Raw genomic sequence first — 18,532 nt, forward strand, 5'->3', positions numbered from 1 at the left:
CAAAGATGAAGAAGGAGATGAAGAAGGCAAGGAAAGAGCTCATGTGACAAGGGTTATTTTTCCTTTCCAACTCTTTATCTTTTGTATTTGATTCCAAGTTTAGCTAATATATAAGTTCTGGATTTTGTGTTTAATATGTGTCTTTAAAGTTTATACCTTGGGTTTGGTTGAACTTTCTATGATTGTTAGTGTTAATCATTTGGCTATTTAACTGCTATGTTTTGAGCAAGTTATTTAGCACTTTGGCTCTTTAAATCATGATTAATCTGGTACCATTAATTCTGATTATCTAAGGTGTTGTTTCTGCAATGGAAATTGAGATTTAACACTAGTTCAAGAAGTGCTAAACATAGGGAGTACACTCACGAAAGTAGAGGTGCACCTATGTGGTTTTTAGTGATTCATTTCATGTAATTTCACTGAAGAAATAAACTTGTAGCTAATTTCATAACCATGAGAATAGGTATGGATTAGTTATAAGTATAATTGATTCACTACGAAAGTAGGATTCAAATGCATAAGGAAATTACACCATAACTAGCCTAGATGTAGTATTCAATGATCCAAATATAACACTTGCATGAGTAGTTAGGGATACCACAACCTAAGGAGCTTTTACTTGTTAATTTCTTGTATAAGTGCAGTAGGTTAAATTTCTTATTATTCATTGATAGTCTAAATAATAAAGAAACTTTAGTAATACCGGTAATTGTTCACTCTTCCTTGTGGGATCGACCCGATATATACCCTAAACTACTAGTTGATCTGTATACTTGCAGTGAACGGGTGTAATTCGGTATTTTTTAGCTTGCACGTATGTAAAATACCCGTCAAGTTTTTGGCGCCGTTGCCGGGGAAGATTTGGCAATATCGGTGTGAAGAGCAACTTTATTAATTTAGACAATTTTTCTTATTTTTGTTGTTTTTGCTGTATCTTATGTGTTTTATGTCATTTTTTTTTTAATCAACTTTTATTTTATTTTATTTTTTTCTGTTTTTGTTTGTGTCTTGGAATCTATCCTTCTTAACTAATCTTACTTTTGAGATTGTTTAAAAGTAATTTTAGATAATGAGGAGGGTAGGTGAATTTGGAGGACAATGCTTGAGAAGTGGAAGATTGGTAATGGATGATTACCAAGTGCAAAGCTCCTTTAATAGAGGTAACCAAGAATTTACTGAATGTATGTCTTTTGAAGATGGTTTAAGGTGCTTAAAGGCAAAATTTGATGTAATTAAGTTACAAGTTCAAATGGACACCATGATGCATGAAATTGAGCAGAGGAGGAATGTTAATGTTTTTAATTCTTATCATGTGATTTGTGACTTGTGTGGAGGTTATCATGCTACTAACACATGTATGCAAGCACAAAATGTGGATTATTATGATGAATTAGAGCATTACAATCCCTGTTTTGATCGATATAGTGCTAATGCTTATGGTTGGGATAATCAATGTGTATATAGTGATTCTCCATATTCTTATGATTACCAACCTGAAAGTGTCCAATATGAATCAAAACCATCTTGGGAGTTAGCTATAGAAAAATTAGCTAATGTGACTTTCGACCGTTTTGATAGGATTGAGGAAAGGATAGATGAATTGGCTTCTCACTTTGGTAGAATACAAGATCAATTACATGTATTGTGTGAAGTTATTTCTTCTAATAATTTGCAAAATGATCCTAGCATGAATGGTGGGAATGTTGTATGTGAAAATGGGTTACATTTTGATGAAAATGATGAATTTCAATTGTGTTTCAATGAGCAAATGTCCATTTCACATAATAATATCTTTGGAACTAACTTTGAACCTCAAGAGGTAAGTTTTAATGACTCATTTTTCACCCCTCTTGAGGAGTGTATAAAAAGTACAGGTTTTAAAGATATTCCTGCCCAAGATACTTTCATGACATTTCCTTTGGTAAGTTCTCAAGTGGTGCATATTCAAGGTAATATCTATGAAACACTTGGAATATGTAAGTCACTTCCATCTCTCATATCATTAGATCATGTGGCTTTTTCTATAAAGTCACCATTTAATGATCCACCACGACCAAAAATGGTGGATTATTCTTTAACTAAGCCTCCTTGAAAAATGAGGTTCAATAGTCGAGCCAACGACTATAAATAAAAGCGCTTATTGGGAGGCAACCCAATGTTTTGGTTATTTATGTTATTTTGGTGTGATTTTATGTTTAAAGTATGTGTTTGAGTTATTTCGTTATTTTTCATTTATAGGTATTGGAAATGAAAGCAAAAGTGACCAAATGAGGTGAAAAAGGCGAAGTTTGATCAAGGAACTCAACCCCTCGATTTGAGTAATTGTTGTTTTTGATTCGTTACAAGGGGTTAAAATGCATGTTTTGATCATTTTACATGTGCATGCATTGAATATTTTAGCAAACAAATGATCTATGATGCATTTTGAGTAATTAGGGTACCTTTTGTAATTTTGCAAAAGTTGAATTTCTGCTAAAATTCGCAGCAGAAAACGCGTTTCTCAAGAAAACGCGCCTCTGAATCGCGTTTTCATTGAATCGCGTTTTCAATTCTGTGCCTATAATGAAGAAAACGCGCCTTCAAAACGCGACAGGAAGTCGCGTTTTCTACAAAGTCGCGTTTTACAGCCTGTTCAGAAACCAAAAACGCGCCTTCAAATACGCGACTTAAAGTTGCGTTTTCTCACGTAGTCGCGTTTTCGATTCTGCAAGATATGTGAAGAAACATGACTTCATAAAACGCGGCTTGATGGCGCGTTTTGATGAGTCGCGTTTTCTGAGCACCCTTTTTTTTTTTAAAAAAAAAAAAATGCAGCTTCCTTGATTCTCTTTTTTCTTCTTTTCCTCATATATATTTTCTTGTACCTTGAGTTGCTTATTGTGTATTTTTTTTAGGTACATCACGAAAACAAAGGATTGAAGTTACGGATCATCATTTTGTTTATTAAACCTTTGTTTTCACTTTTGTTTCTCATTTTTCATTTTTAGGATTACATCACTAATGGTTATCCAATGAAACTCATGAAGCGTTGGAGATACACGGACAATGGATTTTGAAGCTTCATATTCAATCACATCATAGGGGAGTATTACTTTCTTTATCTTGATTTTCCTTTTTACACATTGAGGACAATGTGTATGTTAAGTGTGGGGGGAGAATTGAGATTATATATATTGTATGTGATTGAATTATTAGTTGCAAATATTGGACTTGTGTTAAAATTCAAAATTTTTCTAAAATCTTGTCCAAAATTGCAAACTTGCCCCAAAAAGTTTCATATTTTTTCAATTTTATCCAAGGGGTAACAAGTTTCATACCATTAGTAGTTCAAATTCCTTCTACATTTGAGATAAATATATGTGATTTGGAAACTTCTTTTCTCATTTAACTTGGAAATGACTATTATGTGATTATAATTTTTGCATTTGTAGGAAAGTATATCTTTTAAAGTGGAGAAAATTATGCCTATATTTTTTTGCATATTTGATGAAATTTCTTCTCTTTATTGGATTTTATAAGTTAAGTGATAAATATGGTCAATAAGTGCAATACTCTTCTCATGATTATTTTTTTTAGAAAATTATTATTCCCTTTGCTATTAAAAAAAAAAAAAGAAAAAAATGATGAAAAATGAAAAAAATGAAGAAAAAGAGAAAAACAAAAAACAAAAGAAAAAAGAAAATAAATAAAAATTCTTCTACTCCAATGATTCTTGTACTTAGTAACCGGGAGTCTTCATCTACAAATGTCGACTTTCGCGTAAAACGGTACTTGAATTAAGAGTATGCAAAGCAACTTGAGTATGTGAAGTGTTGAGTAACCGGTGATCTTCATCTAAAAATGTCGATCCTCGCGTCAAAAGGCATTCTCACGTCTTAAGTAATATTTAGATATGTAATATTAATAAATATCTTTTTAAACAGAATTAAAAGATGATCATGAGTTTAGGAAGCATTATTATTGACCATATGAGTTACTTACTTGTAAGATTGGGTAAGGATGAAAAATTGATTTGAATTTGTTATAATGACGGTATAATTGGCTCTCCTTTACTTGATATTATGAGTACTTGAACTTAATTGAATAATTGCATAATGGTTATTTACTTTGTTTTGAGGAAATAAAGTTGAAATGCTACATATGTTTATTTTCAAATTTTGGATCATTGTTGGTTTGTATTTTTATTGCTTGAGGACAAGCAATGGTTCAAGTGTGGGGGTATTTGACAAGGGTTTATTTTACGTATTTTTAGTGTGTTTTATTAGTTAATTTTGGTTTGATTATTTAAGTTTTATAACTAAAATAACTAAGGTTTTGGTAAAAAACTACATTTTATGTTAAAGTGGCTAAATATTGCATTTTATGGATTTTTATGGGAAAAACTTCATATTTTGTAGGTTTAATGATTCAATCATCAAATGAAGTGCATTGAGAAGATATTTGGATGATTGAAGATGGATTAAAGTGAGGAAAATAAAATATGAAGTGTAAAAGGAAGAAATGCAATTTGAGGACAAAAATCAAGAAAAGTCAGCTTTGACAACTCAGACATATTTTCGTATTTTGACTATATCAGGAGCTACAATGATCGGATCAAGGTGATCTTGGTACCATTTTGAAGCTAAGAGATATATCTACATTTGGTATGAAGACATCAAAGTCCAATTCATCCGTTTTCATAGTCCAAAAGTTGAAATACCGAAATTCAACTCAGCTGTCCAAAGTGGAAAACAGAGTTCCGACCAGTGTTTAGTATTTTGATCATATCTCAGTCTACAAAGCTCCGATTTGGATGATTCTTGAAGCATTGGAAAGCTAACTCAAAGATCTACAACTTTGGTGTTTTGCACAAAAGCCAGTTCGGCCTGAATCATGGAGAAAATGGCAGTTGAAGTAAGGACAAAGTGAAAACGCGAGTGCACAAAACGCGAGTTGTAGACGCGTTTTGTAAAGGCGCGTTTTCTGGCCGAAATTCTGCAATTTGCTCAGTCAATTCTCTTGTGTTCATACCACTTTCCAGCTATAAGTTGCAAGAGAATTCGGTGCACATGCTTCAGAAGACAAAAGGGCAGACAAGGTGGCTTATTTTCAAGTCAAAAACATTTGTTATTGACTATCCTAACAAAGTTGAGATTTGGGAATCAAAATGTGGAATTTGACTTGGAAAAATGGAGCTCTTAAGCAGTTTATATGCAGAGACATTTTGGGTGGTCTGAGAAGGGGGAAATATACGGGAGAAGCTTGGAGTCTGCAAAAATGTAGCTTTTCCATTCTCTTATTGTTAGATTAGTTTAGTATAGAGTAGTAGTTCATCCTTCTTGTTTATTAGCTAGGCAAAGATGAAGAAGGAGATGAAGAAGGCAAGGAAAGAGCTCATGTGACAAGGGTTATTTTTCCTTTCCAACTCTTTATCTTTTGTATTTGATTCCAAGTTTAGCTAATATATAAGTTCTGGATTTTGTGTTTAATATGTGTCTTTAAAGTTTATACCTTGGGTTTGGTTGAACTTTCTATGATTGTTAGTGTTAATCATTTGGCTATTTAACTGCTATGTTTTGAGCAAGTTATTTAGCACTTTGGCTCTTTAAATCATGATTAATCTGGTACCATTAATTCTGATTATCTAAGGTGTTGTTTCTGCAATGGAAATTGAGATTTAACACTAGTTCAAGAAGTGCTAAACATAGGGAGTACACTCACGAAAGTAGAGGTGCACCTATGTGATTTTTAGTGATTCATTTCATGTAATTTCACTGAAGAAATAAACTTGTAGCTAATTTCATAACCATGAGAATAGGTATGGATTAGTTATAAGTATAATTGATTCACTACGAAAGTAGGATTCAAATGCATAAGGAAATTACACCATAACTAGCCTAGATGTAGTATTCAATGATCCAAATATAACACTTGCATGAGTAGTTAGGGATACCACAACCTAAGGAGCTTTTACTTGTTAATTTCTTGTATAAGTGCAGTAGGTTAAATTTCTTATTATTCATTGATAGTCTAAATAATAAAGAAACTTTAGTAATACCGGTAATTGTTCACTCTTCCTTGTGGGATCGACCCGATATATACCCTAAACTACTAGTTGATCTGTATACTTGCAGTGAACGGGTGTAATTCGGTATTTTTTAGCTTGCACGTATGTAAAATACCCGTCAATTACCTTTTTCAATAACAAAAACTAAATAAGCTAAAAATAAATAAAGAATACGTTTAAGAAGATTAAAGTTAATATATAAATAACGGTAGCAAAGAGAATAAAATAGTTGATCACATGAGAGAAGGGATAAAAATTAAAAAAATAAAGAAAATTGACAAGTAAAAAAGGGCAACAAAGGAGAGGCAAGAAATAAAACAATAATTAATTTAAAAGGGGCAATTTTGCCCAAAAACATAAAGCTAGGGTAAAGTGCCTATTTATTGAGTTGAGGGGGGAAGTGTAACTGGGGGTAAAGTTCAGGAGGGTTTAATGCTTTTAACCCTTTTCTTTATGATTTTAAACATTTTAACATTTGACTAGTTAGGGGGTAAAGTATATTTTGGAAGTTGGGAGTGCTAAAGTATGACTAACTCATGCCTTGATTAACCCTAAAATAAAGACAGGAGACCCATTTTATATATATATATATATATATATATATATATATATTTTCACGGCTTATGAACTTAATAGTTAACTTTTACTCTCTTCTGCTTGTTTATATTCATTGCCATCAACTCGATTCACTCTATTGTTCTTTTCTTTTTTTCTTTTTGTTTCTTTTCAAAATTTCTTTGCCTTGCTCATAAAACTCAAGTGCTTTTTTTTTTATTTTTTTTTGTATATTAGAGCTTTTCATAGTTGGGTGTGAAACGACCTATAATCATTATTAAAATATGAGTTAATAATTTTTAAGGAATGAAGGAGAGGAAAACAAATGTAACCTTGTATGCATTTTGGTTGTGGACTTCCAGAGTTATAGGATTCAATATTTCATTTGATTTGGACTAGAACTTTTTTTAAATCTAATTATTTTCCCTAACTACATGAGTGTTAAGTTACTATATATACTTGACCCTATTCCATAGGTTAATCCAGTTGAATAGAATTAGGATATGAATTAGGGTTCGTGATTGGATCCTAGTTAACTATTGAAATCAAGTGTGTTGGTGGCTATTATCAATTGAACAATTTAATGGGTGGTATCCTTGTTTCAATTGCTTGGCAAGAAGCATTGATGGTGAAGGATGGGAAGTCGGAAAGCATGGAGATACTTGACGATGAATCTAGACAGGTGATTCAAGGGTTAAGGAAAAAGTGAAATCCAATGTTGATTTTGGACGTGAATCGGTGAAAATTTTCTCACAACTCTATCGATTGATACTTCATCCCGGTGGTTTTTAGATTCCAGTTATATTCTTTAGGCGGTGTGGCATAGGTTCTAAAAAAACAAAGGAATCTAATTTTTAAATGCTAGAAGACTCTAACAGTTACGAGTTTTCATTGCAAATGGAGTCTTAGAAACCACACATGGCGAGACAGTTCTGAAAATAGGAAGAGTATGGTAATTTTACCACTTGGTTATCTCAATGATTAGAAATAAAATTCACAGAAGGGGATCCCAAATAACAAGTGGTGATGAGAAGAAATCCTGTAAAGGGAAATGGTGAGTTGAGGCACCTTCTCGTGAGCCAACTGAAAGTTAGACTCGGGGTAACTACACATATTCATTTGTCGATTGAATCAATTGGGTGTCAGGGCTATATTGATTCGGATGTGTAGTTCGGTACCATATTATTTGGTAGTTAAACGAAAATAGTTGTTAAAAGAAATATTTGCCAAGGTGGAGATTTATTAGGAAATTGGTTTAATTTCTTTTAGATAAGTTTCTTAATTTGTGTGAAATTAACTAGTTTCCTAATTAGTTTTAATTACTTGAAGTAGTAACCATGGAATTTTCTTTTTTTGTTTAGGATTTAGAAGTTATTTCCTTTTATGTACAAGTATATGAATTAGTATTGGTTTCTTATTGTTATTTGGTTTTAGCCAAATAATATTCTCTATAAATAAGTGGGTTAGCATACTACAAAGTGGCACACAATGGACACACAAGACGCGCAAAGGAGCACAAAAGTACGACATGTAGCTTTATACATGGGGTGAGAAAGGCTTCTTGGGAGATGAGAGATGGTATACAGGAGTTAGGTTTGGGTTCAAGTTATATTTTTGTATAGCGTTTTTCCTCTCATAATAAAAAAATGAGTTTTCTCTCTGTAGATATAGGTTCAATGATGTCAAACCACATTAAATCTTATGTGTCGTTTGTCTTTCATACTTGTAGCTTATTTGTCATTAAATTGTTGTGTACTTTATGTATCAATACTTATTTGTTCCGTGTTTGGATCCCAACAGTAAGTGTTCAAACCTTTTTTATTGCACTTTTGTCCCCACTCTTCCAATCGTTAGATTGAATGCTTCTGTCCAATTTTCAATTTAGTCAAAATCACAGAGTATTATAGTATAGGTTTCTAAACTAGAAAGAATTAAATTGAATAGTTGTTAAATCATATGGAGTTTTTTGGTATTTTACCCATTAATTACTGAAACGAGAGTATGATGCAAGGCTTACACAAGCGTTGATTTCTGCTGCTAAACTTAAATCCTTTTGCATGTTCTTCAATTGTCAAATCCTATAGAATAAAGCTTTCTGTTCCTAAACTTGTTTTTCCGTTTACGTAATTGATGTTGCATTTAACGCCTTTCATTGATTTCGATGGTATCTTGGATATTGTCAGCTTCTTTGCATATTGTCACTTTCTAATGCGGTTTCACCCTTTCTGGCAATTGGACTAATCTCTTCAGCTTATTGGCATCAATTAGTGGAGAAGTTCCAAAATAGGCTAACCTCTTTTTTTTTTAACTTCCCAGTTACCACCCGTCGCCATAACCCTTCCCACCTCCAACTGTCAAACTCAGGATTCAAATCATAAACCCGATAGCAGGGAGAGGGCTAGCTTAGTTATACTTGCATGGAAATAGATCTATTCGCAAACAGATATACATACACACACATATATATATTATTTAACCCAAATTAATAATTAAAAAAGTGGTATCATATAGAAGTATGATATATAAAATCACCCACGAATGGTTCAATATGCATCCAGAAACTACAAATCTAACTTCTATAAAAAGCATTAGCGACATATCCGTCAAAAGATGGAAGCTTAACCAATAGAGCTTATTAAGAATTTAAAGAAATGACACCAAGCTAAGTTTGGCAATCAGCAATGGTTACAGAAGTAACCTCTATACAAGAAAAAATTAAGGCGAGTTAGAACAGATGTATTTTCTAGTCTGTTCTTTAAAGGCACAAAAAATAAAAGCCAAAATAAGCACATAAAATAGATTCAAACATTAATTGTTATCAACTCTAGAATTACGTCAATTTTCGCCCAAAAATTTTAATCTTTTGCAGACAATTAAACACTGATCGCACCTCTTATTTTATGCTTGAAGGGCACAGTATAGAAAAAATTCAAAAAAATTAAAAATTTTAGTTCCTGAATACAACCATTTTATTGTTATTGTTATTATTATTATTTGTTATAGTGTACAACTTTACAATATTATAATCGAAATCCTCAATGGTATTTTATGTACAAACGAATTACATATGACTAATAATCCTCATAAATATGGTGGGAACAACACAACGCGTCCAGGGCTAAAAAAATGGCTAGTAGAATCCAAGAAGCGTAGCCTCTTTGTTTTCCCGCAGTTTCTTGGTGCCTTCTTTAATAAATTTCTCACATTTAATTATAAATTTTATTAAAACTTTTCCCAAAAAAAAGGCTAATTTTATTGGGAGTTGAGACGAGTTCATACAACTACCGACCAGTAACTTTTTTATTCTTCCAACAATTTTTTTTTTATTTTGCATAGATCGCATCACAACAAATACAACTTCTCGAATAATCTACAATCCAACAGCACTCATTGCTCCTGTACCATCTCCACAAGAACCAACTCTGTGACTTGATTATATGGAATTTCTTCTTGAAGTAACTCTTATTTTCCGCTTGAGAAAGACAGCGTAGCTAGCCTCTTTAATGTACCTCTCATCAGACAGTATAGGATTCTCGATATATTTTTCTCTATGACGTTCGAGTAAGATATCAATTACTCCTTCACCAAAATGTTCCTTGATGAGTTCCCCAAGGACAGCTCTCAAGTGAAGGATACAGGCATCAACGTCAAGCAGAACCCGTTTGTTTGCGATTGAAGAGACGAGCTTCTCTATTTTCTTAATCTCAAACAATCCATTCACCTCAATCAGTGTTTTCAGCTCAGATGGTGATGGATAATAAAAATGCAAGTTAAATGAATCCACCATTTCTTGAGTGATGATTCCCTGCAAGGATACTATGGTGTCAACTTTCAAGTATGCTACTACTAAATTAAAAGATGGAAAACTGATTTTGTGAAAGTTGATGCAACTGGACCGCTTCCTTTACCATTTTGGCCATGTCCAGGAAACAGGATCCCAGAACGTTAAAATTTTCGCCTAAACTGGACTCACATATATGGACATCATCAGGGAATCCAACTGCTACAATCATCATTAGTCCTCCAGGAACAAGCTCTTGTGCTCTGGCTCTTAAGAACAAATCAAAATCTTTTCCAAACTGAGTTGAATATGCATCTTCAACTTCTCTAGCAGCTCCAGTATAATGAATTCTGCCCTTGTTCCAAGCAGGGGAGTTTTTATCCGTCACTTCTACTGGGATCTTGGAGAGCCAGTGAAGAGCGGTGGAGCAGTGTGCAAAGTGTAGTGTGGAACGAGGAAGTAGGCGCCCATAAAAAGAACCCGGTACACCTGTTGCAAAGTACCGTCCTGTAGCAGGAAGGTTTCTGAAGAGTGTGTTGAAATCATTATTGACATGATCGTTGAAGAAGACGTGAAATTCTGGCATATCTGCTTCCATTCGTAGGGATTTGTATTTGTTTTCAACAGCTTCGATGATGTTGTGCACTGCGTGGAACGTGTTAGGACCAGCAGAACATCCAAAATCTGCAACTCGAAATGAATTACTGAAAGGATTCATAGAGTGCAGATGGTTTTCAGGATGAAGATGTTGGTCAATCAGTTCATTCATCATTTTCTTAGCTGAATCCAGTGATTCTTTCTGCATCAAGTTAAAAACTTACACATTATGTTCCTCTCTTTTTGTGTCCAAGAGAATTAAGCAAGTAAATTTGACTGTCACGTGGCAGATTAGTACCTGATAATTGGAATTGCGAGCATAGCTGTATGGACCATCACCACCTACCATGGGATATGCAGAATTGTCGAGTATCTCTTGAGCCATATTCATTCTCCCGTTGATCAGCCTGAAGCCTTTTGGTGGTGTTTAATTTCTGAGAAATGACAATCCCTTTATGAGGATTTAGTGAAAGAATTAAGAGCTTTTAGTTTTCTTATATTGTTTGCAGCCATTAGACACGACGGACGGATGTCATTTGTTTTTGTGCATGTATAATTTTTTTTTTTTTAAATAAGGGTAATATATACTTTGCCACCTTACGGTTTAACAATTTTTCATATAATCTCCATGTGGTTTCAAAAGTTATACATAATCCCCTCATAGTTTGAATTAAAGTAACAAAACGACAGAAATAATTCTCTATAATGAAATCTACTGAAATGTTGAGATTATCTTTGTTTATAAACTAAAATGACTAAAGTGACAAAAATATATAAAAATAATATGCATGACATTTTAACTCTTTATGATTTTGTGTTTGACTATATAACTCCCTCATGATTTAGTCCTTTACCACATAATCTCTTTGTAGTTTTTAAAATATATACATAACTCCCATAGTTAATAAATAATTTCTAACTTTGCTTAAGAGTACTTTAGACATATTAGTTGATTTCGTTATAAAATTTAAATTTCATCATTTTGATACTTTAGTTCAAAATTTTTGAAATTATGAAAAAATTATGTGAAAAAACGCTAAATTGTAGGTGATAAAGTGGAATTTATCCAAAAATAAAAAGTTATAACAGATGATGATTGAATTATCCCGGTGTCTGTTGGGCTTGGTCCAACTTGATTGGGTTGCCCAAACACAACCAAAGCCCATCATTTATTGTCTTGGTCAAAGTTTTACTTTGTCCATGGTTCCAGCCGGAAGATGCACCAATCAAAATTGAGTAGCGGCAGCCGCGGGTCGCGCTCTTGAAACTGGAAAGTATCGGCAGCCACTTTGTGAGGAACCAGGAGAGAGAAAAATTGAGACTGGGGAGAAAATGCTAGAGGAAGAAGCAAATTCATTGAACTTCAAGACCTTAATTGGATAGTCAAATAAAGCATGATTGGAATGAAATTTTAGGATCGCGATCTACTTATTATGTTCCACACATCTATTAATTCTGATTTTGGATTTCCTCTTCAATTGGTAATATCTTTCCGAACCCATTTCTTAAAAATTTGTAATTTTTTGGAGATGTATTATAGTAGATCCACTTGATTGATATGATTCATGTTGTTGTTATTCAAATGCTCTGAATAGACTTGTATCTCTTATTATTACTATAGTGAACATTTTTTACTAAACTAAATTTCATAGTTTTTTTCAATTTAGGTTTTTCACATTAAAAGTCTTGACATCTTGTGCCTTTTACTTTTTCATATTTTACTATTATTGTTGATATCATTCCTTAGTGATTTGGTTTATTCCTATTTTAATTGATAATTGGAGAAAAAGTAATTTATCTTGAATTAATTCTAATATTGTGTACCTATACCAGTATCTCATTTCCAACATAGTGGTATTAAAGTAGCCAGGTTGGACTATATATTTATACTAATTAAAATAAATGACTCGAATAGTGATAGTATAATAAAATTGAATGCAATTAATTATTCGACATGAAAATCTAGAATAGAAGATTACTTGTATTGTTGAGATTTGTTTGAAACTGATCTAAGGGATAAAGTTAAGTCAAGCAATATGAGTGATGAAAAGTGGGATGTTATGCATAGAAAAACTATTGGCTGTATTAGAAAGTGGATTGGTTAGAATTTATTCCAACTCTTTGCTAATGACACCAATGCGAATATACTGTAGAACAAACTTGAAAGCATGTATAAAAGGGAAATTGGTTTAAACAAATTCTCTTGACTAAAGCGGATTACTTGGATGATATATAAAGATGGCATAGATATGATTGTGCATCTGAGTAATTTTCAGGATTTAATAAAACAAGTAACTACATTGAAACTTGAACTTAGATGATATGGTGTAGGTTTTGTTGTTGTTCAATTCACCACCGGATAGTTGGAAACAATGTTGGTCTCTATTTGTAATTTAACTCTGAATAGTGTGTTGACCATGGTCATAGCAAATGAGTCTGTGATGAATGCAAAACTCAAGAGAAAAGAACCCCGGTAATAGAAAAGAAAAAGCAAGGGAGAGAAGTAAGAACAGAGAATCTCACAACAAAAATGACAAATCTAGAAACAGGTTTGAGTTATAGAGAAATGATGAGTATTAGCATTGCAAAAAAAAAAAAAAAAAATGAAGGAGCATTACATAAAATAGTGCTGTTAGAAGGTTAATTGTGCATCTAATTACTGAATATTTTCCATTTTTATTATGGCAAAATATAGTGTCAAGTGTTAGATTCGACTCATATTTGGTGTTTGTATTGTTTCTAAGAATTTAGAGATAAAAGAAGCTAAGAAGCGCAATTTCTACAAGATTTCTATCAGTATGACGTGGGCACGCGTTATTCTACTTTGAAGTCCGGATATCGTAGGATTGAACATGAACCCCCAGTTGGAAATCTTGCTGATCAATGAAAATGAACTATTCATTTCCTTATAGGAAATGGAGTTGTTGGTTATTTAAAACAATATTTCTTATTTAGCAGTATTATTAATTATTCAAATGATATTAGTTGAAGAAATCTTCTTCCTTTAGGTGCGAGAAACGCAAGTAATATTTAACCTAGCGATTGTGACTTCTGGGAACAGTCTTTGGACGTAGGAAACCGAAGTAGTAGGCATGTTCTCTTTTGCTTTTCCTGCCGAGTGGCTCTTCTTTTATCCTTCAATTTATTTTCGTTAATAAACCCTAATCGGAGTTTTAGCTGCAATTCTATCATGAAAAGTGGCTAATCCCTTTTTTTAGTTGAGGATAATTAAGGATTTTAGTTCAATTATAATTGTGAGATCTAATTTGATTTTCCGTATTTTACTAGTTCATGATTATTTATATATTCTCTATTTTTTATTTCGAGATGATTGTGTTCATTTTAGAGATGATTGTTTTGCATGGTTACATAACTAGCCAGTATTTAATTGTTCTAAATAATCTACTGCTATCTAAAATTTCAAATCAGTAATTGTTTAATAGTTTTAATACTTGTGGCGAGTGATTATCATTTGATTGTGGATTAATTGTTTTTTGGGATATTTTTGAAATATTTTACTATATCATTGTATATGAAAAACTTTTATTGTACATGTTTTTGTGGTATTTAGGGAGGGGATTTTGGATTATATTTTTGGATACTTTCTAAAATTAAAATATTTTAAGGGTACCTTTAAAAATTAATACTACAACCCACAATCACAACCACCACTCACCACTGCAACACTGCCACCACCCTCTCCCTCTTCCGTTCTCTTCTCCCTCCCTCTTTCTCCTTTTCCTCCACTCCTCTCTTCCTTCTTCTTCTCCTTCCCTCTTCCTCCACCCATCTTCCCCTTCCCTCTTCCTTCTCCCCTCTGCTTCCCCGCCACCTCTCTTCCCTCCCCTCCACCTTGCTTTGGCCTAAACTAGGTTGCGGCTTTCTTGTCGTGATCTAGCCGCAACCAGATTTCAGCCTCAGGTTGCAACCAAAGGCCTCAATCTAGTCAATGCCATATTGGGCGGGGAGGGAGGGAGAGGTGGGTGGTGGCAAGGTAGGGGAGGGAAGGAGAAGAGGGGAGGGGGAAGAAGAGGGAGGAGAAAGAGGAAATGAGAGGGAAAAGAAAAATAGGGAGGAGGAGGAAGGAAGAAAGAAGGGGGTCGTGGCAGTGGTGGATGTGGGTAGTGGTGGTGGGTGGAGATGACAGATGGAAGCACACAGGATTCTCAGTGCCACTTTTCCAGTGGTAATTCAGTGTCACTTCTATATTTATGCCAAGTGTCTTATTTATTTAATTTGTCATGTATTGTTTATTTAAATTTCTTCTACCATTACGTGATAAGTGGGATGGGCATTGGATTTGGCACCGAGTAGTGGCATAGAGGATCCCAACTGAGGTGGAAGATATTGTAGAATTTATTTTTTAAAAATTTTTAGTATAATTGTGAGTTGTTTTTGATAGATAAGTTGTTTTTTGTTTGTATATTATTGTAGCATTGTATTTGTAAAAGAATTTTTTAAAAAATAGGCCAATCCAAATGGTCATGCCTAGGGTTATTTTTTAATTAAAGAAGTAACTAACGGTCGTACATTGATTACCGAATAAAAAAAGACAAGTTGTTAGAACATTTGGATAACCATAACTAGTTTATTCATGAGTATGTAAATTGATCTTTGCATCGATGATCTGTTAAATGAACCAAAATTGAAATTATTGCTTTAACTAGAAATTGTCCCTCATTAATTTACTTCTATTAAATGTTGCTTTGTTATTCTATTAATTGAGTTATTTTAGTTTAATCCCTTGAAAATCCCCCTTTTCTATTTATTGTTCTTGTAAGAAATAAATCATCCAATCCCTGAGAAAATATATACTCACCACTACACTCGAATTTATATTTTGGAATAGAAATTTTTATATTTACTAGTTTGACACCTAACAAATGCAAAATTTTGAAATGGTAACTTGTTTAGAAAAAGGGCAAAGGTAAAGCAAAGGAAAAGATGAAGAAAAGACTATAGTAATTGTGACAACCTATGATGATATGGTTGTATTCTATGATGATGGTCATATCAGTGTCACTTGTCGTGACAGTGATTGAATGATTGATTCGAGTGCATTCTACCATGATACCCCCTTTTCCATTAACAACCATTTTTTTTTCAACCTGCAACGAATGATAATTTAACTATGTTAGGATAGAAAATAAAGTCTCACGTAACGTAGTTGGCCAGAAAGACATATACTTAAACACAAATATTGAGTGCTAATTCTTACTTTGCAAACAAGAAATAAGTTTAATGGAACTCCCCAAATGGGATGGAGGGAGAGATTATTGGACTTGTCGATCTTCATTTGGTGGCCAAAACACAACAAAAATGCATCACTCATTCCTTGGTCAAAGTTTGACTTCACCAAATGGTTTCCAAGTGACTAATAGTCACTTGTGGGTTCACGTCACAAGATGCATCAATCAATTTAGGGGCAGCAGCCACAATCGCATTCTTGAAACAAGAAAGCATTAAGCCGCCACTTTATAAGGAACGAAGAGAGCGAAAAAAAGAGACCGGGTAGAAATGCTAGAGAGAGAAGGGGATTCTTTGAACTTTAACGCCTTGGAATGAAAATTTAGTCATGTGATTATCTAAGTCAAATAGCCACTGGGCCAATGGCTCAATGACCACCAGGGAGGGACTTGTGTCTCTCTTTGGACTGTAGTTGAGGATTCGAATCTCACCTGCAATGAAAAAAATCTAAGAATTGTGCCATAGTACTTCCTTGGTCTAATTAGATCTGTATACCCACTAACCCCTACAATGTTGCTGACAAAAAAAAAAAAAGATTATCTAGTCAAATTCTACTCATCTATTTATTCTGAGTTCAAATTTTGTCTTTAATTAGTAACAGCTTTTCAAATTTACTTTTTAAAAAGTAGTGGGTCTGTTTGAATAGAGTGTTATTTGAAATATTATTTTGAATAATTATTGTAGCACTTTTTATAATGTGATGTATGTGAGATAAAAATGTGATTAAAAATAAAAAAAAAGTGAATTGAAAAATATATTTATGATGCAAGCAAAATATTATTTGAAAAATTGGGATATCCAAACAAACCCAGTATTTTTGGGAGATGTATTATAGTTTATCCGCTTGATTGATGTGGCTGTTAGTATTGTTATTCGAATGTTCGGAATAGACGTGTGTATCTAATTATTGTTATAGTGACAATTTTTTATTGGATCAAGTCCCGTGAATATTGTGGCTTTTTTTTTTTTTGAGGGAAAACTGCTGTCTTGGGAAATTATTTGCAAGAATGTTATGGCTGATGTAAGGCAATTTATGCTTCCAAGTTCAACGAGCAAGATGATCCAGTAACATGGTCTCAATTGTCTCGGCCAAGATGCATTTGAGCAAACCTGATCCTGTTACTCCTGTTAGATGGCAGCCTTCACCTTTTACTTCGGTTAAGTTAAATTTTAATGGCTGCTGCAAGGGCAATCCAAGAGTCAGTGGAGGAGATGGCATTCTTCGTGATGGTCATGGTCTCTTTATTTTTGCATACTCTTGTTTTTTTTGGTAATCTTACAAGCTTGGGTCCTGAGGTTAAAGCATTATTGTTTGGCGTCAAGATGTGTTTGTCTAAAGATTCTAGGGCATTTCATATTCAGTCAGATTCTATGATTGTTATTAATCTACTTCAATATATGATTCTTTTGCATCTTTGCCAAGGCTGGTTAGAAGAGATATAAAAATGGATCGCTTAGGTGTTCCATACATTCGTAGAATGTAGTTTAGAATTTTGTATGGGAGTAGTATTACTTATTTTCTTTAGAAATTCCTATGTATCTTTTGGAGGTTAGGTTCATGTCTCTCTCCTCTTTTTTTTTTCTTTTTAAGATTTTAATAGAAATTAGGGGTAACGCCCCTCCCATGTGAATAAGGTTTGCCAATTAAAAAAATTAAAAATCTAGGTCAGTTCCTTTTTTTACTTTTCTACATTTTATTATTACTGCTGATATCATTATTCGATAATTTGGTTTATTCTTGTTTTAATTAACATTTAGAAAAGGGTAAATTTATCCTAAATTAACTGTAATGTTTTGTGTCTGCATCGATATTCCTTTCCCAATAGTGTCAAACCTAATTTGTCTTGAAGTGTGTTTGGATTGCCAATTATTCGACTTTATTTACACCTTATTTACATACACTGATTTGCTTGCATCATCAACACATTTTTCAGTCACCATTTTATCTCACATATATCATATAAAAAAAGTGTTACAGTGTTTTTTCACAAAATTATCTCAAATAGTTTACAATCCAAACACACTCATGGTACAAGAACAACTCTGGTTTAGGATCTAATATGATTGCATATTAAAAAGTTGTGCCGTCATCAAGTTTATAGTGATCATAGACAGAAAAGGCATTGGAGTTGTATTATCTATGCTGGTATCTTAAAAACATGTAGTTAGTGGCATCTCCTCAATAAAAATATTGGCAAAACGATGAAAACTAGCATCTGGTAAAAAATCATCTAGATTGAAGAGGCCAATGCAGGAATCAAACGTTTGTCTCTTTTTGCATACACCTGGTTTAAATGTATCGAAGT

General features: G+C 33.2%; 1 protein-coding gene across 1 annotated transcript; it reads right to left on the reverse strand.

Moving 5' to 3' along the window:
• Nucleotides 1–9,873: 9,873 nt before the first annotated feature.
• LOC140038652 (loganic acid O-methyltransferase-like) lies at nt 9,874–11,403 on the reverse strand. The gene is made up of 3 exons (XM_072084000.1): nt 11,278–11,403; nt 10,510–11,181; nt 9,874–10,406 (listed from the first exon to the last, which is right to left on the reverse strand). The coding sequence occupies exons 1-3, from the start codon at nt 11,368–11,370 to the stop codon at nt 10,035–10,037; spliced, it is 1,137 nt and encodes a 378-aa protein (XP_071940101.1). The 5' UTR covers nt 11,371–11,403; the 3' UTR covers nt 9,874–10,034.
• Nucleotides 11,404–18,532: the final 7,129 nt, after the last annotated feature.

Source organism: Coffea arabica, chromosome 3e, assembly GCF_036785885.1.
Source record: "Coffea arabica cultivar ET-39 chromosome 3e, Coffea Arabica ET-39 HiFi, whole genome shotgun sequence".
NCBI classification, from domain to species: domain Eukaryota; kingdom Viridiplantae; phylum Streptophyta; class Magnoliopsida; order Gentianales; family Rubiaceae; genus Coffea; species Coffea arabica.

Coding starts and splice junctions, on each gene's coding strand:
- LOC140038652 (XM_072084000.1), bottom strand. CDS start 11,370: ATGAATATGGCTCAAGAGATACTCGACAATTCTGCATATCCCATGGTA. Junction 11,182..11,277: donor CTCGCAATTCCAATTATCAG/GTACTAATCTGC, acceptor AACTTGATGCAG/AAAGAATCACTGGATTCAGC. Junction 10,407..10,509: donor TCCTGGACATGGCCAAAATG/GTAAAGGAAGCG, acceptor GTATCCTTGCAG/GGAATCATCACTCAAGAAAT.